Consider the following 26,618-nt stretch of genomic DNA (forward strand, 5'->3'; position numbering starts at 1 on the left):
CTACTTCAGAGTTCTAGATTATTGAAAGCAGTTTCAAGTATGTAATTTCAGAAGAAAATCTAACTCAACACATCTAGCTTTATGAAAAACTAACACGTGTCCTCATTTTTCTGTTTATTTCTTCTTGATGTTAGTGAAAACTTTGTTCGTGGACTGGCCTGCTCGATGCCAGGCACTTTTCTTAGGACACGAAGACAGACAGGACACAGTCATAAATAACACCCGGAAACCTCGGGGATTCTAAACAAAGTTCCATAAAGATAATCCAGGGGCTGAGTAAAAGGAATAAGATGCCGGAGTAGCACAGGGGAGGACGCGGGGCAGGGAAGCTGCGGTTTATCGTCTGCCGCGTCTCGGGCCCTGGGCTCAGCACAGAAGAACTTGGCTTTGAGGTGGGTCACTGAAGGTAACGCGTAATCTTTCAGGATCAGTGGAAATGCAGCGGGCAGAGGCACCTGCATGAGCAGAGGTGCAGAGGAAGGGAGAGGAAGGTGAGTTCCAGGAGAGCTGAGTGAATCCCAGTGGCTGGAGCCGTGCATGCCATGCCCAGGGCCTTTGACCCAAGCGTGTGTTTGGAAGGACTGCTGTGGTGGCCACATCGAGTGGAGAGGCCCCGAGAGCAAAAAGTCAGTTAGATAATGGTTGCTCCTCTCCGGTGAGGTGCCATGAAGACAGCAGCAGGTGATGAGGAAGAGGAGACAAGCATCCATTTCTGTGGCTGCCCAGCTCTGTGCAGGACAGATTCCCTGGTCCACATCCTGCAGCCTCAGAGACGTAAAACACCAGCTGTGTGCTGGCCTCTTTAGGTCCCACTGCTCAGCAACAGCCTGTGCCTGGCACTGAGCAGGTGCTCAGATGTTTGCTGAATGAATGTGTGAACGTGTGAATACTTTTCTCGAAGGCCTCCTTGTTCAAATGTGACTTACAGTTGGAGATTCCCCTCCGCCCCCCAAATCATGGCAGGCCTGGAGCAGCAAATCTCTCTCTCTCTCTCTCTCTCTCTCTCTCTCTCTCAGGAAGGAGTGACCTCAGGCCCAACCCTTCTAAAGAGATTGCCACACTGTGACTTAACCTTGTAGTCACTCTCAGGGAACCTTTCCGAAAGCAGCGGCGGTTTCAGTGGGCACCCCTGCCTGCCCTTTTGAAAGCTACCCTCCTGCAGCACAAAGCCCACAACATGGAGTCATTCGGGGACCTTGAGCAAGTATTGTAATCAGAGAGTGCAGCGTTTGCCCGTGGCTATTTATCTGACTGTTTTCTCAGCACACAGTGCCCCATTCAGCTCTTCAGATTCACGCCACCGTCCGAAGCCAGCGAACCCCTTTGCCCTAACCCTCGCATTGCTCCGCAGCACCGAATGTGGACTCCACAGGGGAAGTTCCCTTTGAACGCCGCCGAAACGCCAATAAAAGACGCAGCACGAAGGGTCTAATTCAAGTTGTCGGTCCTGATTCACTATTCATTGTGGTCTTCAGAAAATAATCAGGCCACATCTAAAATTCATAAATTTATTACTTCATGTAAAAAATAAGACGTGACCCCCAAAATAACCCACTCGTTTTATTCCAGACAATGTGAGTTAAATGTCACATATCTATCGAAAAAATTTTTTTCTTTATGAATCCAAATACTAAGACATCAGATTTTTGATCAGGCGCTGGAGTCCTGTGGGTAAACGGTTTCTTCATCTCCCAGTTATGAATAGACTCCAATGCTCACGTAGCTCTCTGCTCAGCATTAGCACAGAACTGATCCTAGCCGGCCTCACCTCATAGACTACATTTGCTTTGGAACAGCATCAAACAGGTATTTATGCTTAAAATCATATGGTCCTCCTGACTTTCATTCTAATTTTGGATATCTACTACTTTAACTTTCTTTCCTCCTTCCCCCAAATTGACTGCACATGACATAAAAATCCCTTCAGACCTAGTGAAGGGGAAAAATTGTGATTTTCAGTCTTCCCCGATGTGCCAAGTACTGAGCTGTTTGTTTATCGACGTTTCCTCAGATATGCCTTACCACAACCCATTTCACAGATCAGAAATCCGAGTACAAACCTAAAGGGCAGTGTGAATTCCTCTACTTTTAGTGTATGTGTATTCAATTTTCTTAGCAAACAAATCATATTAAAATATGCAGTACAGACTATTTTCCATGTTGCTGGAACTATGCTATTTGGACTGTGTCAGCAGGAGCCTCCCCAGCGTGCTGAGTGATTTCCACAGTTTCAGAACCAAGTTCATTAGAGTTCACTGTTTGTACCGTATTTCATCTATCCTAAGATACACAACTTTTTTCTTATTTTAGAAGCTTGGATGCATCTTATAATTGATAGCAGGTCATGGTTTAATCATTAAGCTTTAATGGATAGCTTTTGTTATTCTTTATGGTACATAAAATAATGTGACTTCATTCTATGGCATCTTGGATTCTATGAAATACTGTGCCTGAGTCTTTCCCATATCTAACCAATGGGAGCAAAGGTAGGCTTCAGATTTAGATGTAGAAACATGATTTATGGACTTCTCTCCTCTCTCCTTCTGGCCATTCACCATCCGCTGATGCAGAGGTTTCTGCCTTTGTTTGCCAGTCTGCAGCATTGCAACTGCGTACATTTGCACCTACCTCATTTCTGGTCTGTCCTGTATCAAGGTAAAAACCTCCTTGCCCAGGACCTCCTTTCTTTTTTGTGTGTGGGTACAGCTTTCTTATTTATAGGCAGTATTGGGGGGGTGGGCAAAAGTAGGTTTACAATTGTAAGTATGCAAAAACAGTTTATTATAGTATTAATTATTGTACTATTTCCTCCATACGAATAACTGTAAACCTACTTTTGCTCACCCCTGTATGGTAATGCAGTAGATTCCTCTTTTTGGTCAGTATCAGAATCAGCTGAGCACTTGTTAAAATTGTGAAGGCCCAGGCTCCTCCTACTTGAACAAGCCTGGTTCCCTGTGTACTTTATTAGCTCTCCAGGTGATTCTGATAAACGCCAGGTTGAGAACGTTACTGGGGTGGTTGCTCAGAGCCAGACTGCCTGGACTCAAACCCTGGCTCCACCAGTGTAAACTTTGTGTCTCAGTTTCCTTGTCTGCAAACCAGGGACCAATAATAGCATCTACCTCAAAGGATTATTGTGAAATTTAATAAAACGAGTCATGCAACATACTTAGCACAATAGCTCACACACATAGCAAGTGCCCAGTAAACATCAGCAGTTATTATTGCTCCCTCCTACAGCCTGAAATTCCTCTATCTCATTCCCAGAAACCAATCTGTTATCTTTTCAAAGATTCAAGGTGGCTGATAGCTTTGCCTGGTCACTGACGTCTCCCATACCACCTTAAAGAAAGGGGCTGGGAAGAAAAACTAGGATTTATTTTTTTGCTGGGGGGTGCGGGGTCCAAAACCCATTGAAGTCAGGGATTCTAAACAGATAAAGGCTGGTTTGAAAAAGTCATCCGGTGAGTTCACTCATAACCATTGTCTAACTCGGGGTTCTAACTGTCCTCTGCATCAAAATCACCTTGAGAACTGGGGATGGAAACTGTCTGGGCAGCCACCAATCTCCCTCCCGCCAGACAGGCCCAGACACTGGCAATTTTCCTTGAGTTCCTGGGTAATTTGAGTGTGTAGTCACAGTTGATCACAACTGATCTCATAGAATATTTAAAAGATTCTAAATACCTCTCACCTGTTAGGGATTTGGCTCCTCTTTGAAGATGATTTATAGAACCCTTCCCACCTCAAAACAAAACAAAACAAAAAACAGTGCCCCTTTTCCTTAAAATAGAAATACTACTATACCAGTTCCAATAACTCATATAGTTGATGTGAATGCACTTTGTAAATTTTCAGTGTGTGTGTGTGTGTGTGTGTGTGTGCGTGCAAGAACATGAGAGAGAGAGACAGAGAGAGAGAAAGAAGTGAGGGAGGGTTATAATGCCTAATGATTACCCTATTTGTTAGGATATTATCCTGTTATTCTATTTGTTAGGTAGCATTTACAAAGGGACCCAGAACTCTTTCAGTTAATAGGATGTAATGTAATCTGAGGTATAATCTACCAGCCATTCAAATGTATAAACTTTTTATTTGAAAATAGGAACCATGCACATTTTATACAACATAAGAATTAGAACCTTTCTGAGCCTGGTTTGAAGAAAGAAAGTAAAACAAAGCAGATATCCTGAGGATGTCCAGTCTTCTGCATATACCAGTCATCTAATCTTTTATTTTTGTATTTTTTCTTTTTGTGGGTGGCGATTGTGTCAGATTAAAAATTTGCTATCCCCCCCTCCTTTCCTCAGAGTTTAATTCCTCAGCATTTAATTCCTGTCCAGATGACTGACTTACTCTTATCCCTCCTTAGCCCACTTACTCATTAGACATCAAGAGATTCTAAATTCCTCCTATCTGTTGGGAAAGTGGTTGTAAGATGGACTTTTCTCTTATCCTTTTTACAGCAACATCACTGCCCCCAATCTTACTAGTCCCTTTTTTCTAAAATGCCCATAAACCTGCTGTGCTTCATAGGGATGTTATGAGGATCAAATGAGTAGGTGCAAGTACTTTGAAAATTGTAAAACCCCAGTCACATCACGCCCTGCTCCAAAGCCCTCATTGACTTCAGCTGTCAGTCTGCCCAAGGCCCAGCCCCCAGCTGGAACTCAGCCGGATCCCAGACCACCAGGCCACCTCGTCTACAGCCATGCTGCTGCGCGGAGAGCTGGGCTGCGGGGAGCTTACCACCCCACACCGGAAGCAGAGGGGATGCCAGTGGTGTATCAGGTAGAAGACACTGAGAAGAGTCCGAGTTAGGGCACCAATGGAATGGAAAAGAGGGGACAGGGAAGAGACGCATTGCAGGGGTACAGGCCTGGGTATATGTGTGTAGATGGATGGGGTTGGGTAAGGTGGGACAGAGAGGCTGGAGGTAGGGGAAATGTTTTCTAGAGAGGTTTATATATTTATAACTAGGTTCAAGAAAGGACTGCTAATAGATTGGGGACCCAAATATTGATCTTGGTTTTGGATATGTTGAGTTGAAGGTGCGTGAAAATAGAAGCCTGGAGATGGGAGTAGAGGTGTGTTTGTGTATCATCTCCCAAGAGAAGAGTTCAAGCCGGGGGGGTAGATCAGATCATCAGGATAGTAGGAAGGAGCAGGGGCCCCAGGACGGGACATGGTGGATTCCAGCATTTCCCCGTCAGGATGAGTAAGAAAAGGCGGGGTGGGACAGGCCCTCGTCACTGCCGGGGAAGCCGGGAAGCAGACCCCACAGCAGGATCCTGAGGGAAGGTCAGAGGATGTGGTGAATTACAGGGTCCTGATGAATTTCCGAGGAACCAAGAAGCCAGATTGCAAAGCGCTAAGGAATTTCAGGGGCATTAAGGAACCAGGTGCCCTGGACCTGGATCAGCCTCTCAAGAAGGTTAGAAATGAAAGGGCAGGCGGCGCAGGCAGCTGAACCCTCACCCCGGGCAAAGTGGACAGCAGAGGCAGGACAGCGCAAAGTGGGAGCTGGGAGATAAAAGTGAGCTGGGTTTTAACACAGAGGAGAAAGAGCTTTCTTCCTAACAGCTTGAGGATGCCGATAGCAGCAGCGTGTGAAATTGATTTCTGAGACCCAGCACCAGAGACAGGGAGGCTGGTGAGGCGAACGGGGCAGTAAACCATGATTTAGCACCTTCACTTTCTCTGCTTATTACAAAACAGGCTTTAAAAAAGACACCTGTGGTGCGCCTCAGCCATCGTGATATTGTCTGTGGCCAAGATTCATGCTAATATATTCCTGAGGCATTTCAGTGATTGTAACGTTGCTTTAAACAGCAGTCAGTTCACCTTTCTCGTTGCTGAACATGGTTAATGTGGTGCACGGCACTGCTATTTCTACCATGAAATAATACTGAATGATTCTGAAAGAGAAACATATTTTTTCTTGCTCGAAGCACAGCTTACACACCGAAAGCAAAATTTACGTTTTATAAATTCTGAGAGAATTGCTCCTACTTTATCAAGCACTGAGTGTCTGAGAAGGGCTTACAAGAATCACAAGAAAGAATGATATTTTATATGCTAATGAACATTTAATAAGTTGTTTCACTAATGGCTCCTTGACAGTGTCATTTACTGTACAAGTGACTGGAAGAGGGTGTTACTTTCCAGATGTACAATAGTGAATGATATTTTTCAATTATGATTTTAAAATGCTAACAGTACAGGAAATTTAGCAAGCTTAAAAATATAAATACTTTTCATGAACTTGACTGGGAGACAGGAAGAGATGGCCGGTACATATGTCTCAAATCACCAGTATTATTTCCTATCCCAATGCAAGTAGATCTGTACTGTTTACAGTAAAGATGAAAAATTATAATTGGCCAAGAGAGACAAGTTATTTTTAGAAAACAAAAGTCTTTCTTGTAGTGTTTTAAAATAAGGAACTTATACTACAATCTATGCTGCACAATATTAAAGAAAAAATTGTAGGCCATTATGTTTGTAAAATAAAAAATAATTTTACTCGAGAATACTTACCCTGATTTCTATAGTTACAGCGAAAGCTATACTACCAAGGCAACTGGCCCTCAATTGTTACTGATAAAGGACTTAATAGTTTAAAAATATATCTGGAAATCTGAATATTTTAAAAAATAACCACTATAAGTTTCACCAGTAAAAAATCATGCATAATAGCAGAGTTTCTGTTTTGGTACAAAAGAAATTGTGTCATGGCCCTGGCTGGGTGGTTCAGTTGGTTGGAGCATCATCCCATACACCAAAAGGTTGCAGGTTCAATTCACTGTCGGGGCACATACCTGGGCTGTGGGTTCAATCCCAGGTTGGGGCTCGTATGGGAGGCAATTGATTGATGTTTTTCTCTCACATCAGTGTTTCTCTCTCTCTAAAACTCAATAAATGAAAACACCCTTGAGTGAAGATTAAAAAAAAAAAAAAAAAATGAAAGAAATTATGTCATGAAAATTATTGATATACTTATTAGTAGAAAGGTCATAAGAAGACAACATTATTCTTCCTTAACACTTGGATAGAAAATAAGCCAGTACAGAAATTGAAAAACATCATATAAAGCAAACTTTTATTTATCATTTGGTAAACTTTTGCTTAAAAGTATTTACTGATTTTCACAGATTTAAATAATACACATTTATCAATAAAAATACAGCACATGCCCTGGCCTGTTTGGCTCAGCGGTTGAGCGTTGGCCTGCAGACCAGAGAGTCCTGGGTTTGGTTCCTGCTAGGGCACGTACCACAAAAAAAAAAAAAAAAATCACATAATTTAGCATTTCTTTAAAAAAATTTTTTTTCACTCAGAAGTCTCTAGGATTTGACAGAGCTTCTGGATGCTGGTAATTATATTAGTAAAGAAAAGGCGTCCCAGAAGAGATTCTTTAAGAACTACTTTTTATTTTAATATTTAAAAAAATTTTTTTTCTTTATTGATTTTAGAGAGAGAGAAAGGGAGAGAGATAGAAACATCAATGAGAGAGATCATCTATCGGCCGCCTCCTGCATGCCTCCCACTGGGGACTGGGCCCAAAACCTGGGCATGTGCCCTGACTGGGAATCGAACCAGTGACCACTTGGTGCATGGGTCGACGCTCAACCATTGAGCCACACCGGCCGGGCAAGAATTACTTTTTAATTAAACGATTCTTAGAGCTGAAGCAATAGGATCATCTCTATTTGAATTTCATTTAGCAATTGTACTGGCCAACCCTTTCATATTTTAGCACTTTTATTTTTAAAATAATCGTTACAGCAACCCTGTGAGTTACATTAAGTAAACATTCATGTCTCATTTTACAGTTTAGAAATTGATTTGTTAATATGCTTTAATGAGCTAGGGTGATGTAGAATCGTCGACGTTTTATGGCTAGGGATGCATTAGGAAAATATCAGGCCAAATTCCTTCCCGTGGAAGGGACAGAACTGAGTCTCAGAGAACTCAGGGACCGAAAATCCCATAATGGCCGAGTCCTGATCCCTAGCCTGTGTCCCTGTTTAGACATTTTTGCCATTAATATTATCCATGTCCATCCAATTAAACATTTTAAAAGTAAAAGTGCTGCCCAGACCGGTTTGGTTCAGCGGTTGGAGCGTCGGCCTGCGGTCCTGAGAGACCCGGGTTCGGTTCCCGCTAAGAGCGCACCTCGGTTGCAGTTTGTCCCCGGCCCTGGTCGGTCGTGCGGGTGGCAGCCACTCGATGTGTCCCTTTCACATCGATGTTTCCCTCTCTCTCTCTTCCTCTCTCTCCCTCCCACTCTATCTGTACAAAGAATGGAAAAACGTCTTCAGGTGAGGATAAAAATAAAATAAAATAAAAAAAATAAAAGTAAAAGTGCTCACAAAAAAAGTTAGTTAAACACTCACATTTATTGAGCAATGATCTCTTTATCAAGCCCCATTAGACGTTGGGGGTGTTAGACATCATCCCTGTCTTCCATCTCATGTCAATGTTTTGCCTGTACATTTCTTTTAAACATCAGAGCACTGTGATTTGACTTTTTAGATTTATTTTCACATAGAATCTAATGAAAATATATTCTCCCTAGTCCAGAACCCTTACTTTAAAACCTGTATCAAGCCCTGGCCGGTTTGGCTCAGCGGTTAGAGCGTCGGCCTGCGGTCCGGAGAGACCCGGGTTCGGTTCCCGCTAAGGGCACGTACCTCGGTTGCAGTTTGTCCCCGGCCCTGGTTGGTCGTGCGGGTGGCAGCCACTCGATGTGTCCCTTTCACATCGATGTTTCCCTCTCTCTCTCTTCCTCTCTCTCCCTCCCACTCTGTCTGTACAAAAAATGAAAAAATGTCCTCGGATGAGGATAAAAAAAAAAACTTATTTCTATCAAGTCATTTTTTCCTGATTAATTTTGCGCAACATTAAAATTTTCTGTGATCTATGATTATCTGTTCTATACTTATTTTTGCAGTCATAGAAATACGATTTGATAAATATTTACTTTTTTATTGGTAGCGACCTATACCTTTAAGTCAGGGCTCCCTCGCCCCCGAGTCGCAGCACGCTGGTCTTCACACACCGTGCTTCCCGAGTGTGGCCGAAGCACGGCCTGTTGTTGACGCAGCGATGAGGGCTCTTTGGCAGATACACATCTAGGACTTGGGTTAGGCTGGATTAAGGCAAGATGTGACAGGTTAATAATCATCTTTCTGCTTTAAACATTTGAGCAAATTTAAAGTTGGAAATAAAAAGACATGAATAAGCAGAAATCTGATCTTTTTATTTTATGGGTCTGATTAGGTTTTTTCCTCTTCCATTTTTTTCTTATCTGCAGCTGATTTTATATATATATGTGTGTGTGTGTGTGTGTGTGAGAGAGAGAGAGCGTGTGTATTTCTATCTTTAGAGAATCCGAATGTATATGAAGTCTTGAGAGTGAAAGCTGATAGCTGTTATGAATTACACATTTAACTACAACTTGCCCTAGCCTGCCTGTGTTAATTATTCATTCAATGACTATGCACTGAGACTGATTACATATCCGGTGTTCTACAAGGCACTGAGTACATCTTTGTCATGGCCCCTAAGAAACACGCGGTCCATTCCGAGGGATGTATAAACAAGTAACTATAGTATCGTGGCTGACAAATTCTGAAACAGCCATCCATGTGTATCAAGTGCTGGCAATATGCTCAAAATGCAAAGAAGACGCAGTGATGGATTCTACTGGAGATTAGAGGACATTTCACTAGGTGTCCTTGGAGCTGCATATTAAAGCAGGAGCAGGAGTACACAAGTCAAAGAAAGTAAAACGATGCGAGGAAGATGGAGAGGAGGCAGATCTAGGCATTGGCAGGATCCTGAACAGAACGTCGGAGGGCCCCATGCAGGCTGTTTACTGAGCAGCCCCCAGCCGCTGGTGTGTAGAGAGCACCAGGGATCAGGGGCAGCAGAGATGAGTCTAGAACATTGATTTCAGGGCTGGCTAGGAAGGGTGTTGTATGCCACACTAATAACTTGGACTTTATCCCATACTCAATAGTTCTTAACCTTTTTTGGAGAATCTGACGAAAGCTATGACTCCTCTTTTCAGAAATATGATAATAACACACATACGCCCAAATGTTGCATACAGTTTCTGAGCCCTCATAGCCCATCTGGAATCCATTACTAGATGCTACCAGCTATCGGGAGTGGAACCATAGTGAGTTTGTTAGGGAGTGAACAGTGTAGCTCTGTATTCTAGAAAGATAACTGGCAGCAATGTGGAGATCAGACTGGTGGGAGCAGAGGCTGGAGGTTAAAAAAAATCAGATGGAAACCCCATTGCCAAATGGTGGGCATGAAATCCTAGAACCAGAACGAAGGCAGTCAAAGTAAGGATGGAGAGAGTGGGGAAGGAAGAGGGAAGCATTTCAAAATGGAGCTGATAAGACTTAGTGTCTGATTAAAGGTAGAGGAAGTTGAGCAGTCAAATATTTTGCTGTTGTTAATCTTTATCTTACTTCCCCCATTAAATTATAAATCTTCTAAACAGCATTGCTGCACCAGGCTGGACTCGGGGGAATGAGCAGAAGCTGAAGCAGAAACATTGAAGTATGAGATCTTATTCATGAGAAAGCAACAAACAGATTCCTCTGTAAGGCAAGAGGCAGAGTGCTTCGGGGTAGTGAGCCCGAGGGCTAGTAGCCAATTACAAGTAGACACTGAGAATCAAAGAAAGAGCTGTTCAAAATGGTGATCCTTGCCCTGGCTGGTCTGGCTTAGCAGTTAGAGCATCGGCCCGAGGACCAAAGAGTCATGAGTTCAATTCCAGTCAAGGGCACATACCTCAGTTGTGGTTTGGTCCCCAGCCCTGGTCGGGGTTGTGCAGGAGGCAACCAGTGATGTGTCTCTCTCACATAGATGTTTCTCTCTCTCTCTCTCTTCCTCTCTCCATCCCTCCCACTCTATCTGAAGATAAATGGAAAAATATCCTTGGATGAGGATTTTTTAAAAAAAGGGTGATCCTGGTTGAGAGACAATCATTTCAAAGCAACAAGTCAACTTTCTGGTTGCCTTTTGTGCCTTGCTCACAAGGCTCTCTGCCCCAGTGCATTTAGCAGGGTACAGGCACTAAAGAAATCTGTTGATTATCAGCATGAGTCTACACTAAAAACTATGATGCTTCTGTGTTACTGGGACTCTTGGTGGTTTGCTACACATTGATGATGGAAAAGTATTAGGGCCATAAGTAGATCCTCAAATTGATTTCCTAGCAAACTTCCAAACCTGTAAAACTGTTCCAGTTGTCAAGCCGCTACCTACAGCTACAGCTACAGGTTAAAACGAGAGGGAAATGGTATCTATTGAAGATACAGAGATACAGTAATTGAGAGAACTATTGCTTCTTGACGAAAGTCATCTAGTAAGAAAGGGGGCAGTGATACATATTAGAACTGGAGAAAAGAAAAAAGCCCCAGAACTTGAAACTACTTGGAAATTTTAAATAACTAGATCTCTCTCTCTCCCCTGCCCTCTCTCCACCCCCCCCTTTTTTTTTGCCTCCCCCCACCCTATGCTTATTCCATGCCCTATATATGTTTTTGAGAAATAAATGACAAACTTCCAAAACATTTCATCATCTATATTATATACAGGGTGGGGCCAAAGTAGGTTTATAGTTGTTTGTATGGAAAATAATACAATAAAAAATAATACAAGAATAAACTCTGTCTTCTACATACTCAGCATGTGCCTCACCATGTGTTTGTCCAAATCTCTTTATTTTCTTCTAAATGACATGCCTAGGAAGTGTTGCAGTGAAAACTGTAGGGAGCTTAGAAATAGAAAGCAACATCCCTTTCCTCGCAGAGTTTGTAATCTAATTGGGAAGATATTTATTACATACAACGATAATCCTGGAGAAACACAAAATCATGTTCTAAGTTTTATTTATTCTGTACTAAATCTTGAAAACTGTTAATGCATGGATGTAACATCAAATGACCACAGATTAAGCAAACTGTTGAGATAGTAGGAGCTAAATTGGGAATAAATGATTTTTTAAAAAAATCATTGCAGGTTCTACAGGATGCAGTTCTCCTATTGTACAATTTTCCCTTGAGAAAGAAATGGAGTTACTGGTTTCAGCCTTCTAATTGAGCAGCCTCTAGGTTTACGAGTTCAGCTGTTATTATTGTTATGATCAAGCAAATTATTATATAGAAAGAGGAAAACTAGGCTGACAAGCTATTTCTAGTATAAAATCTCTAAATCTTCCAGTATAGATAGATGATGATAGATAGATAGATAGTAGATAGATAGTAGATAGTCTGTAAAATATACCCCCACACAATTATGTATATATATACACACATATGTATATGTGTGTTTATATGTTTTCATCCAAACTTAGAGTTTGAAATCTCTATCAGAAAAAAATGCATAGTGATATTTATATTAATATTCTATTAGTATTACAACAAAGCTGAGTATTTCTACTTGCTAAGTTTATGTTTTTAATGTAATAGAAACTGACAGTGATAGAATATTTTACTATGCCTTTCCTTGAGATAAGCTGACCCAAAGTATTCCACGACCAGTCGCAAATCTCCTGAATGCTAATCCTCGCTCGTATTAGCAGTCACTGATTTGAATTCAGCTGGCTGTGAAATTGTGTCCTGCCGGGGCTGCCAGAATGCCCAGAGGTTCTCAGCAGCTCCCTAGGTGAGCTGTGGTCCAGCCTTGCCCTTGGATGGAATACAAAAAATCAAGTTATCATAGTTCTGAAATGAAAATCTCACTGAAGCACTTGACATTGATCAGAGTCAGGTTTTTGTTTCCTCAAAAGTTATGCAGCTGTCTTAATTCCATCTTTAAATTGTCATTCCTACATTGGGAAAGAATTCTGAGGGCCAAGTAAATTTTATTTAAAGAAAAGCAGCAAGCCCCGGCCAGTTTGGCTCAGCGGTTGGAGCATCGGCCTGCGGACCAGAGTCCCGGGTTCGGTTTCCGCTGGGCCCTAGTGGCTAGGGGCATGTACCAAAAAAAAAAAAAAAAAAAAAAAAACAGCAACATTAGTTGCTCTATAAAAAAAATCATGCACTGATAAATACTGTTTAAAATGCAAAGGAAAGTCAAAGTTTGAAGCTAGGCATCACAAAAGATTGTCAGATATGTGTATAAAACCTGGTTCTGCCCTGGCCGGTTTGGCTCAATGGTCAGAGCATCGGCCTGCAGTCCGGAGAGACCAGGGTTCGGTTCCCGCTAAGGGCATGTACTTCGGTTGCAGTTTGTCCCCGGCCCTGGTTGGTCGTGTGGGTGGCAGCCACTCGATGTGTCCCTTTCATGTCGATGTTTCTCTCTCTCTCTCTCTCTCTTCCTCTCTCTCCCTCCCACTCTATCTGTACAAAAAATGGAAAAATGTCCTCGGGTGAGGATAAAAAAACAAAACAAAACACCTGGTTCCACCAGATACTAGCTGTGTGACAGGTGGTGTGTGTGTGTGTGTGTGTGTGTGTGTGTGTATGTGTACACATTTGTGACATGAGAGAGAAAATGATTAACACTAATGTGCCAGAAACTGCACTAGGTACTTCACATAACCATCTCTCGGTTCGTCTTCATGATCACCCTAGTAAGAGAAGGGTCCGTGTTCCCATTTTACAAATGAAACTGGCTCAGCGAGATCTGACAATGTGCCTAAGTCAAGTTCATGACCAGTACAGTCGGTCTGACTCCCAAGTCTGTGCTCTTTCTTCTGCACCATGATGCAGGTTGTTCAACTTCCGTGAGCCTCAATTATCTTATTTGTAAAATAGGGAGAAATTTTCCTAACTTGACATGGCTCATCGTGAGTATTAAGTCCGGAAATGTGTGTAAATTCTGGCATACTTCCTGGCACATAGATACTTAGTATATCCCAGCATTCTTCTCTCATCACCAGCCCTCCAGGCTTAGGTGCCAATTAGGTGCCCTCACAGGAATATGAAAGGGGTATGCTTACGTGAGTGTGTGCATCCATGTGCATGTGTGTGTCCATGTGCATGTGTGTGCACACGTGTGCATGTAGGCACAGTGAAAGGAAAAGGAAGGCAGGTACCCCACAGGCCTCTGTGCCCGGATAGCTTTCACACCGTGTTACAGGATTGACTTTTCTCCTCAGTAGCAGGGGACGGGCTTCAGGCAGTGGCCTCCGAAAGACCGTGCGCTCTGTCACTGGCAGTTCATCATATCCCCCAGCAGTGCAGCCGTGATAAGAACCAGATGATCCGAATTTCCTCAGCAAAGCCAGCAGCAAATATCTGGGAAGGCTCATGCCTCAGTATCCACACACTCTGCTCTTTAAGAAAGTACATCAAAAAGCTAATGGACTTTTACAAGAGCCCAGTTACTGCTTAACGTCTGTGAGCTCTCAGGAGCAGGGAATCTCAGTCCCTACCACGTACCGTTGGCGGCAGAACCAGTATTCCAAGTTGTTATAGAAGCCAAGGATTAGATAAGATTTATAGAGACCTGATGTGTGTAGGGGAGCTAAAAATGGAATCCGCAAATTCATTTCCAAAGCTTGGTGCACGGACAGGATGTTTCTGTGTATAGACTTCTCCACTGTGCATGGGCACAGCACAGGAAACACGGTTCTCTCATCACTGCCGGACGCCCCCCCCTTTTCATTTAGAGGTGTGTGACATCCATTTTATACAGTCACATACACAGGTCCAGATGGCTTAAGCTAAATGCTGTCTGTCTGGGCGGAGAGGAAAACCAGAGACTCACATGCCTTCTTGCTGATCTTGAAACAGTAAGAACCGTTCCTTGCCTCATTCCATAATCCGTTTTGCTACCTTTGAGGATCTGTTGAGGTCTGAAAAACACTTCACTTAGAATATAACTTCATCTGTTGTATGATTTCAATTTTACGAAACCTATCATCCATTTCCTCAGCACCTACTTTCGTTTTCATTTAGTTCTATGTAGTTTGACCTCTGGTTACACCATTTGGTAAAAATATTTTTCAAGCACTCTGTAGGTATGTGTGTGTGTGTGTGTATGTGTCTGAGCAAATATAACTTCAGAGTCTTTTTATTGCTGATTTGTGCTTCATCCTACGACATCTTTCATAAGTTCTTGATAACCTGTCCAGGTTCCAGTGAAAGCGGTTTCTGGATAAAGTGGTTCATAGGAGGTCATTCGAAGGTTAAGTGTCTGCTGGGCAGTGAGGTGCAGGGAAACTATTGCTTCATGTGATTACTCAAAGTGTTTAACTACTTGTAGCTGTCAGGCTTGAAGCTGAGACTCGGTTGCTGCATTTGGCCCTGAAATCAACCACAAAACTATCAGATGAAAACTACATTTAGATAAGCCAGTATTGGTGAGAAAACGACGCCATTCTGAGGTTGATGGATTTAGAGAAGCTCTTTTAATCTTCTATTATATCTAGGAGGTATTTAATGATCTATGGCCACAATCTGTAGCATAGCTCAGAGATATTGCCGGTTCAGTTGAGACCATTGCAATAAAGAGGGAATGTCAGCAAAGCGAGTGGTCATCTTTTTGCTGGTGGAGGGTCTTGTCTTCTATTTGTGGGAAAAAAAAAAAATCTGTGAAGTGAGATAAAGCTATGTGCAATAAAATAAGGCATGCCTTTGACTGTGGGGTAGAGACACTTAACTGACCAGGAGCAATGGATGGATGGAACTGGGCAGTTGATTGATGAGTTTTTAAATGAAGTAGTGATGTAGAAGTCGTCATCAGTGCTACATTCAAAGATCACCATGTGGCACCAAAGATGTAGAAATAGCTGGATGTTTTCTAAATTCAATAACTCAAGGGAAGTAATCAATTGGATTTTAATAGGATTATGGGACCAAGGCTCAGGCCTTTCTTTTAGTGTCTGCTGAATTTCTGACATGCTGGCTCACTGAGGTGCCAACTGTCTGTTTTAACCCATCCAATGGCTATGAAGTAAGTTAAATGCTGCAATAAGAATGGGATTTATAATGGACTTTTCCCTCAAGTTCAATATCAGATACAGTTTCAACCTCTTCTGATAAGTGTACCAGTGAAGCATTGGCTTACACACAGAGTTCAGTGGTCAAGACCATCACCTCCCCTGACACTGTGGCTGAAATTTCCATCAGTGGGGTCAGGGATAATCCCTTAATTACTGCGCTTTTATAACACCCATGACTTTGTTTCTGAGATATCAAGATTAGAATATTACAGTTATATGATGGAAATTATATGGAGAAACATTGCCTGGGATGTATTAGAAAACCTTACAATTTTGGATTCAAAAGGCCCTTTTAAAAAACTGTAATAAGCAAATACTTTTAGGTCTTAAATGACCTGAAAGACATTACTGAAATGTCATTTTGGGTCATAGATGTAATAATCTGGCACAGTTAAAGAGGAAGAAGACACTTTATACTCTCTAACATTAAACAAGGATTCAGTTGAAGTGAATAGTTAGTTCCAGTTTGAGAACTGGGTCCATGACTTGCTTCTGGGTTGGCGTGCAGTCTCCTTCGGAGAACTGCGGGCACTTTCTATGTCTAGTGCTGAAACTTGTAACTTGTGATGAGGTAAGATGTTTGGGCAGTGAGATCTCCCCTCAGAGCGATTTTAGTGCCTCTTTAAACGGGGCACATGAAAAAGATCAAGCAACTTTAGCACAGAATTTGAAACACGTTGCTTCTCTAGACGAACTAAATCTCAATTATACATTATTTCCTAAATATCTTTAAGCACAGAGCAGCCAGAGAGAAACCTCCCAAGGATTTGGCATTCTGGTGTCCTTATCTCATGTGGAAATGGAGTTCACATGTAAATCCTCATATGGCTTTTGTATTTTTGCAGTTGTAGTAGTTGGATAGTATCACTCATCTTGTTCATTTTAATTACTTCACGAATCCTAGCATTTGTCATGTTGGTTTTCATCTCAGTTGTATTTAATTTTAATACAATGAAGGAAATTGGATTGTACAATAAATGTGTGTCACACAGTTACTGCATCAGGCAAGTGCTCTCTCAACAGAACCATCTTCTAGTCACACAGAATAAGCAGAAAGGAGATGCAGTGTGAGCTTTCCCAATATCTGAGGGATGATTTAGTGGGTGTCTGGAGAAGAGGCTTGGTACACTTCAATGGCAATGAGCTTTTTTGGTCTCACTATTTAATTAAGCTCTGGAAACAGAGTACCCCACATTGCCAAGATTAGAGACTGATTTTATGAATCCCAAACCTCAATAAATACTTCCTTTAGAAAGGACGGGTTTTGCAATAACCAGTGTGTTTCTGTTACCCATTCTATGCCACCTCAAACTACTGGCAGGTCATATTACCAGGCCAAGCAATGTGGCAGGTCGCTGGGAGGTTCTGCTGTGGGAAACTTGGGGTTTTCAGGGAGATGGTACCTTAACAGTGCAGTGTCTCAACTGAGCTCGACAGAAACAAAGAAAGTAAAACATATGTACCTTCCCAGTATACCTCCTAGAACCTTTCAGAGCCCATATATGTTTATAAATGATGTTTATAAGTAATGTTAAATAATAGTGTCAAATGTTTATACTGTGTTTATTATTTAGTCCCTATGAGCTTTTTAAGATGTAGGTATGTATCCACTCTTTTATTGTTATATAATATGCATAACATGAAATTTACCATTTCAATCATTTGTGTATAGTTCCGTGGCATTAAGTACATTCACATTATTGTGTACCCATCAAGACTTGCTATCTCCAGCATTATTTTCATCTTCTCAAACTAAAACTCTGTGTTCATCTCCCTTCCCCCACTTCTCCAGCCCCTGGCAACCACCTTTCTAACTTCTCTCTCTGACTCCGACTGCTCTAGGCACCTCGTGTAAGTGGAATCCTGCAGTATTTGTCCTTTTGTGCCGGGTTTATTTCACTTACTATAATGTCCACAAAACGTCAGTCATGTTGTACCAGGTGTCTGAACGTCCTTCCTTTTGAAGGCTGAAAAATCCATTATATGTTTATACCACAATTTGTTTATTCATTCATCTACCCATGGACACTGGGGTTGTTTCCACTTTATGTGCTTTTTATATATTAACTATTTTAATCCTCATAATGTTTTAGTGATTAAAAAAACGACCTGAACCCTAAAGAGGTCTCAGCGAGGGCTCCCTGGAGTCAGTATCCACCACTGGCTGAGTCACCCCCACTCCTGCTCTCAAGCAGCACCTAAGCCCTGCTCTTTCAAATGGCAGATCTACATACAGCACGCAGCAACTAGCAAGTCCTTGACACAGCGCTCTGAGGCCAGGTTTCTGACTCAATTTGTACCAGTTTTGAAACTTCTAGGAAGTCACCGGTTTGACACCTGAGCCCCATCGCAACTGATTTATAAACAATCTATTACTGCAGTCTGGCTGGTGTGGCTCAGTGGTTGAGCATCGACCCATGGACCAAGAGGTCACCAGTTCGATTCCCAGTCAGGGCACCTATCCAGTTGTGGGCCTGATCCTCAGTGGGGGGCATGTAGAAGGTGGCCAATTGATGTTCTCTCTCATTGATGTTTCTATCTGTCTCTCCTCCCTTTCTCTCTCTCTAAAATCAATAAAGAAAAAAATTTTATTAAAGACTCTATTACTGCAAAATAAATAGCTTTCTGGGGACAAGAGGCTGTTCTTTTCCTTCATAGAGCCCCACCCTGCTTGGATGATACAATGCTAGGTATCACGAAATGAGAAAGTAATTTGAAAATGCTGATAAGAGCTACCATATGTGAGTCTCCTATATGCTGGTCCCTTGACTTACATCATCTCTAGTTTTCATGTGCTTCGTGAGAGGTCACCCTTCTGTCTCTCCCTGTCCCAGGCTTTCCTAGTCTTCCTCACTGCCTGTGCCCCCTCTTCAGGGAGAAAACTGAACATGACATTGCCGAATTGCCTAACGTGCGCATTTTCTGAAAGGCTTGTTTTTTACAAATATAGTTTTGAAATTTTAATATTTGTCATATGTATGTCTTTGATTGACATGAGAACATACCACCTTTAATGTTTAGATATCTCATTTTGTTTACTCAGTAAAAGAATTTACATTAGCTGTTTGTAGAACTATTACTCTGGATTGAATTGTCCCTTCTCCCCCCATCTCCCTCCCCTCCCCCACCCCCACCTCATTTACATATTGACGCCCTAACTCTCAACGTGATACTATTAGGAGATGCTGCCTGTGGAAGGTAAGGGTGAGATGAGGTCATGAGGGTGGGGCCCTCACGATGGGTCAGTGCCCTTACCAGCAGACACGCCAGTGAGTTTGCTCACTCTCTCCATGTGGAGATCCTGCGAGCACCCGTGAGAAGGCAGTCCTCTGCAACCCAAGGGGGGTGCTCTAACTGGGGACTTACCGTGCTGGCTCCCTGGTCTCAGATTCAGCCCCCAAAACTGTGAGAAAGTTGATTTCTGTTGTTTTTAATCTACCCAGTCTGGTAGTTTGTTATTGTAACCCAGAAGATTAATATTACTATGTAAATATATATATGTGTGTATATATATATAATATTCTCAATTTATAATAACATAGTGATTACAGGTGATATTAATCATTGCTTTGCTCTGGAACTAACCCTAGGCTAAGTTCACTGAGCTAATACTCCTATACGGTGTGTGTGTGTACATGTGCATAACTTTATCTCCATTTTATAGAAAGAAATTGAGCCCTGATCAGTGTTGCACAGTGGTTAGAGAATTGGCCCATCCACTAAAGGGTCTCTGGTTCGATTCCAATCAAGAGCATATATCTGGGTTGTAGGTTTGATCCCTGGCCCTGGTCGGGGCATGTATAGGAGACAACCAATCAATGTGTGTCTCTCACATAGATGTTTCTCTCTCTCTTCCCCTCTCCCTTCCTTCCACTGACTCTAAAAAAACAACCAAAGGAAAAAATATCTTCCAGTAAGGATTTACAAAAAAGGAAAGAAAGATAAATTGAAGTGTAAGGAGGTATTAAGGCAATTGTTCATTGTTCAAGGACACAGTAAAAAACAGAATCCATAGCCAAACCAGACACTTTCTCACTGCAGAGCCTGTTCCTCTGACCATGGCACAGATTTTCTCTTTGGCGTTCCCTTATAAGAACGTGAAGTGCGACATTGGGCCTGTACATAGCGACTTTCCTTACGGTAGATGCAGTTTTCTCCGGGAAGCCTGTCAATAAAAGCGTGTCATTCTGTCTAAAGCCAATCTCTACTAAAGTTACTTCATGCAGATATTTTAATTAACAAATCTAAAAGCTGAGAATGACGTTGCTCCTTTAAAAAAAAATTGTGAATTCGCATGCAGTGTTGCTCTGGAGAGCCGCGGGGTATGCGCACGCCATATGTACAATGTTGCTCTGGAGGGTCGCTGGGTACACACACGCTGTATGTACAGTGTGGCTCTGGAGGGACGCTGGGTACGCGCACGCTGTATGTACAGTGTTGCTCTGGAGGACCACGGGGTAGCGCACACTATATGTACAGTGTTGCTCTGGAGGGCCCCGGGGTAGCGCACTCTGTATGTACAGTGTTGCTCTGGAGGGTCGCTGGGTACGCGCACGCTGTATGTACAGTGTGGCTCTGGAGGGCCGCGGGGTACGCGCACACTGTATGCACAATGTTGCTCTGGAGGACCACGGGGTAGCGCACACTGTATGTACAATGTTGCTCTGGAGGGCCGCAGGGTAGCGCACTCTGTATGTACAGTGTTGCTCTGGAGGGCCGCGGGGTAGTGCACGCTGTGTGTACAATGTTGCTCTGGAGGACCGCGGGGTAGTGCATGCTGTGTGTACAATGTTGCTCTGGAGAGACGCCAGGTACGCGCACTCGCTTTTCTCGGAGGAGACGCACCTCTGAGAGCAGCTTCTCTGCACAAAGAGATGAAGAGTAGACTCATGAATTTTATTGTGACTTTATTACAATTTACCTCCCACTAACCCAGATTCCTATTTTGGGCCCCCTTTTCCATTTGCTCTATTAGTTCAGTCTCTTGCCCTTTTCAGTCATTGCCCAGGGTCCTTAAGCTTAAATATCCATCTCCCCAAACAGATGTACATTATTAAATTAGAAAGAATCAGATGCATGCTTTCATCCCCAGAAAGCCCACCATGTACAGGCATACAGACCATCGATATTTTAGGACACGGGTTTCAAGGTTCAGTGGGCATGATACTGACCATCTCTTGTTTCGCACAGAGCTCCAGGACAACTCGCTCTGAGGAGGACAGGGACAGCCTGTGGGATGCCTGGGGCTCATGGAGCGAGTGTTCACGCACCTGCGGCGGAGGGGCCTCCTACTCACTGAGACGCTGCCTCAGCAACAAGTAAGTTCTGTACCCACGGGGGGGCTTTTGCAAGGCCCAGAGGCAGCAGGTTTAAGACTTACTCTTGTGGTTGGGGTTATGCAGAACATTGTTTTGCAGACAAATCCAGATGAAGGAATGAAAGGAAGGTACAAATAATTAAATATGTGCATTTCAGGTAGGTATTTATATATTTATATAATAAGCAATATAGAATGTATCTCATTTACCAAGCAAATTTTGTTAGTGTTTTTATGTTAGAACTAGAAGAACTTATTAACAGAAATGAATCGAGTACCTTTAGCTCCATATCACATTACACTTTTTGCACTGTCCTAACAATCATGGTGACAATAACAACAACAACATGAACATTAATAAAGTTTATGTTGTTGGATTCCAATGTTACCAAATCCTTTGCAAATGAATGGTATATAGGTTTATTTTTTAAGATGTTGGAATGGCCAGATGCTCCCTAAAGTCATTCAGTTTAGTGACGGATGAACTGTGACTATAAGATTTGGGAGCAGGTGCAGGCAGTGAGGATCGGGCATGAGGAGGGATAGTGCTATGAAGGTGTCAGTGAGAGTGGTTAAGGATTCTTCCGGTGTTAGAATGGAAAGTCTAATCATTCATTGCTACTTCTTGAGTTGTGTGGTCTATGACTAGATTTTTCTCCAAACTGTAACATGTAAAGCACCCTGGTAACATTTGTTAATGAAAGATTTTATTTGACCTTGAGAAGTGTTATCTGTGGCAAGTAAGAGGTTTGATCAAAATTATTGCATATTATTAAACATGAAACAAAAGAAGAAAAAAATATATACCTCTGAGTCTTCTAGACTTTTCATAAACAGCAGAAAGTGGTGAGGTATAAGTTGAGGAAAATGTCAACTTATTCTACTAAGAGAGAATATCTTGAAATCAGGGTCTGAGTCTTCTGTATCCCCCGGGCCTGCTCAGGGTATTAGGAACTCAACAGATGTTTCTTCACTGGATCCATTGATAACTACAGACCATTTTGGTTGTAGACACAGGTACCAGTGGAAAAATGGCCAAAGGGCATATCTTGCAAGAAACCAGAACAATTCTGGTATTTGGCTATTCTAATGCTTGGGTTTGTACTGAAGATGGGTCTACTGGATTGTATCTAAGTTTGTTTATCTTCTTTGGAAGCCAGGTTCATGTCAAACCAGATCCCCAACCTGATAAGAATAGACCTTTCATTTTTATGTTTCACCTGTTCTCTTAATCTTGAACATTTCAAGCTTCCTAAATCTGCACCACGTGATGCTACGTGGTGATAGCACTCTGAGGCTTAACTGATAATAAGCATGCATCAGTAAGGCCAAAATGTACAAATTTGGAATGTTCCTATTATGCTGTTCTCTCAAATTAGCGTGCTTGAGTGTTCTTTAGGGATGAGCCAAAACATGTGTCTCCCAAAGCTGGTCAGAAATGCATGGGAACTTTCATGTGGGCTCAGTGAATGTTACACTATGAGAATCTTTTATTGAGTGAGAGACTGAGAAGCCACTTAAGGAATAAATTAATATCACAAGTAAAATTCTGTCATTCAGCATTTTACCAAATATTGGTGTTATGTGAAGTTTAAAAATGCCATTTTTGTCATGTGGTAAATTAAGACTCCAGTTATTAAGATTATTAACTCCAGTTATTAATTTAATACTATGGAAGATATCAGTTGTCATCTACTTATAATCAATTGTAAAAGTAGAATATAAATTCTAAAATTATAAATGTATAAATTATATATCTCCAATGGACTTGCAAATGCGTTAAGTAACACATACTGGGCGGAAAAGGAAGGCACATCAAGGGGGGAGGGGTAGACTACCCACTCTTCAGGGACTCGATGAAGGTTGGAGCCTCCAAGCAGATGGCATTTCCAAATCCAGTAAGAACGTGAAGAAGTATTAAAAGAACAGACAGAATGGCTGAATTAACATTTGTGTCATTTGTCTCAAGAGAGCCAGAATAGTATAGTGGAGTGTGAACTGACCTCACAACCCAGCCGTATTCAGGAACTGTCAAAATATGTGCTGGGGCACAGATAAATAATCCTGTTATGATTTTATATTTTATTTTTAAATTTCTTTTTATTGATGAAAGTATTACAGATGCCCCCCCTTTTGTCCCTCATTGACCCCCTCCACCTCACTCCTATACCCCCAGGCCTTCAGCACACTATTGTCTGTGTCTGTGGATTATGCATATATGCATAAAAATTATTTGGTCAATCTCTTCCCCTTCCCTCCCTCTTCCCTTTGATGTTCCTTAGTCTGTTCCATGCTTTTAAAAAATTCATATTGGCAAAAGTAAGTCACCTGGCCAAGCCTAGAGTCAAAGTGGGAAAGCAGAATTGTTCCGTGGAAAAGCATACTATGTAGGGAGGGTGAAGGATTGGGATTAGTTTTGCAACCTACCATGGATCGTCTCCGTGGCTTTCTTATTTATTTTTAATGGCTAACAAACTTAATGGGATTTCTCATATCTGTGCACCCCAGATTTAGGCATCTGAATTCAATTCAGTCACCTTATACTCTTTGGAAATATCAGAGGCTATGAAAGTCTGTGTTCTTAAAACCTCAGCAGATGGCTGGAGTGTATGTGTCATAGTCTAATGGAAAGCATTCCAATTCAGCCCACATAAACCCCATGCACCTGCTGGATTAACCTGCCAGGCCAATGTCTTAGCCCTGATCATATGCTCTCTTAGGTCACATTTCAGTCTCTCAGTTAATAATTATTCTGTTCCTAACATGATAGAACTATAAAGATAACTGAAATACCCACTTTTATTGTATAGATAACTACTCAACTTCTAGAGTTGGCTATGTTGCCTGATGGATTGGAAGCTTGTAAGGAGGCTTGGTTAACTTTCTGAGAAGAGAACCTCTTCTCTGGGAGATTGATAATATAGGGATAAAGAAATTCAGTGGAGGCAAAGCACAGTGAAAATACAGGCGAGCATTAAATAGTAAATCCTTCACTCTCAATGGGCAGTGCTTAATGCTGGGGGTGGAAAACCACTGACCCAGGGAGATACTGAGCAGAAGTCTTTCCTTATCTTCTCCCCCATCCTTTTTCTGAAGCTCACAGAAAGTAAACAGTGCTTCACCCCCCAATTTCTGGTACTGGAGCATTGATAATCATCTTTACCTTCAACCCTGATTTGAGCACTGAAGGAAGGTGCTCAAATTTATAGAAATTTGCTAATTTCTATAAGATTATATTATGTTTTATTGAGTAACTCTGCTAATACAACTGTTGCTAATCTTGTATCACCAAGTGATACATAATGTCTACTTCTATTTTACTTTTTAATTAGAAAACAGACTATACTTGTACTTTATGACGGTTCCTTATTTTATTTCAAGTGAATTAAATAATGTACCCACTACTAGAAAAGCTGTTTTTCTCTTTCCAGTTCTTTACCTTTCCCACTAAATACTCTGAAATAATAGCTTTAGCAAATTCATTTTTCTAGTTGACCTACCTAGTGTGTGTTCTTTAGTGGAAACAATCCTTCTTCAACCTAAATTACTTAAGCATATTTTTTTAAATTTGATACTAAAGATCTGTCTCTGAGAGCTCTAGGTTTGTCTTCAGCAAGTTAATTTAGTTTTGCCTGTAAGAAGTTCCAGATGCATAAGGCTCTGGAGAACAGTGTGTTTTAATGTGATACATACCACTGTAGTAGTTCTACGCCAAGACCAAGGTCAAAGGGGGAAACTGCTTCTTATCTGAAGTGGCAATGGGTCAGATGGCTGGATGCTCTTAAATGTGATGTCAACCATTGCACTGGTGGTTGAAGAAGATTTAAAGGTCTTTTATAACCTTTTTTACTTTCTGAAATGCCAAATTAATCTGCAGATAAAGTAATAGTATGGATTAATAGGTGAATTAATGCATTAAAATATAAATATTTTGTTAATCCCAGTGGATTAAATGAAGGGCTTGTCACTTCATCTATATCCAAAGAGCCAAAAAACAGCCTACCTAGAAAATATGAAAGCACTTTTTAAAAATTAATAAATTTTGAATTGGATAACATTTTTTGAGTTGAATAAAATTATTAGATAAACAAAAGATAAAATCATCACACTGTGGAGGTACCTAAAAGAAGTAAGCTGATGATGTTATTTCAGAGGGAGATGGCTGCCACAATGGTGTCAGTATAAACACAGAAAAATTAAAATAAATAACCTTAAGGAGTCTTATCTCATGGGAATGAAGATCATTCTAACCATTTCATTTCATAATAATTGAGCTAAGGGAACGTAGGTTAACTTCTCTGATTTTTTTTTTAATTGCAAACAATTTTTCTCCAATAAAAATATTGATACTTAACACTAATATATACTTTAGTTAGCAATTAATTTCTATATCATATAATAATACATACCAAAAGAAAAAATTTAATGCTAAGATTTAGCTTCTTAAACAAATATTGTTTTTAAAGTTATCTCATCTCTGTCATAACATCTAATTAAGGCTTGTTTTAAGACGTTTTAGAACTTTCAGTTCAAGTGAGCCCCAAAGCAAGATTTATCTGTTTTTCTTCATCTAGTATTGTATGTTATCAGCCTTGTTTTCCTTGGAAAAGTTTGAGTTTTTGTTTAAAGCAAAGATATACAAGTTCAGAGTTGGTCCTACTACTCATGTCTTTTATATGAGGTGGTCTTTTCATTGTGTTAAAGGCGATTTCACATTTTGGGATTTATGTTTGAGAGTTTGCGGTTGCCTTCCTTTTACTTTTTGGGTCAAAGCCTAGTCTAAATGTATTACTAAGACTTCTAATATTCCAGGTCATATATCTCAACGGAAAGTTTCGTTCCAAGATCTGATCTCCTTTCAAGGAGGAGAATTCACTAAGGCCAATGACTGAATGTTTGGGACTAATTTATAGCATGGTTTATCCTATAAACCTATTTGTTGGAATAAAAGATGGTTGAAAATGTGTTTGGTATCCATAACCTATACTAGCCATATTGCAAACCTTTGGCTGTCTTTTTCTGTTCATTTGAAAATTCCTTATTTGGTTAGTTCAGTTGTCTTTCTGAAGTTTTTATTTCTTTAATTTTTTTTCTTTTTTTGCTTTGACTGCTTTATTTGGGTACCTTTGAAATGTAAAAATTATGTAGCTTTAACTAGATGTTTTGATATTTATACATTGTGAAAAGATCACTACAATCAAGCTAAATACTTTCTATCACCTCTGCATAGTTACTGTGTGTGTGAGAGTGTGCATTGAAAAACATTAATTTAAAATCTGTTTTCTTAGCAAATTTCAAGTATGCAATACAGTATTGTTA

The 26,618-nt window shown here is 41.2% G+C and overlaps 1 protein-coding gene across 1 annotated transcript in view; it reads left to right on the forward strand.

Annotated features, from left to right (window-relative positions):
- ADAMTSL1 (ADAMTS like 1) overlaps nucleotides 1-26,618 on the forward strand; it is a 696,807-nt gene that overhangs the window by 303,498 nt on the left and 366,691 nt on the right. Inside the window, exon 3 of the mRNA XM_036260364.1 lies at nucleotides 21,173-21,300. Coding sequence (XP_036116257.1) covers nucleotides 21,173-21,300 — 128 coding nt within the window. The remainder of the gene's footprint in view (nucleotides 1-21,172; nucleotides 21,301-26,618) is intronic.

Source organism: Molossus molossus, unplaced genomic scaffold (genome assembly GCF_014108415.1).
Source record: "Molossus molossus isolate mMolMol1 unplaced genomic scaffold, mMolMol1.p scaffold_m16_p_14, whole genome shotgun sequence".
NCBI lineage: Eukaryota > Metazoa > Chordata > Mammalia > Chiroptera > Molossidae > Molossus > Molossus molossus.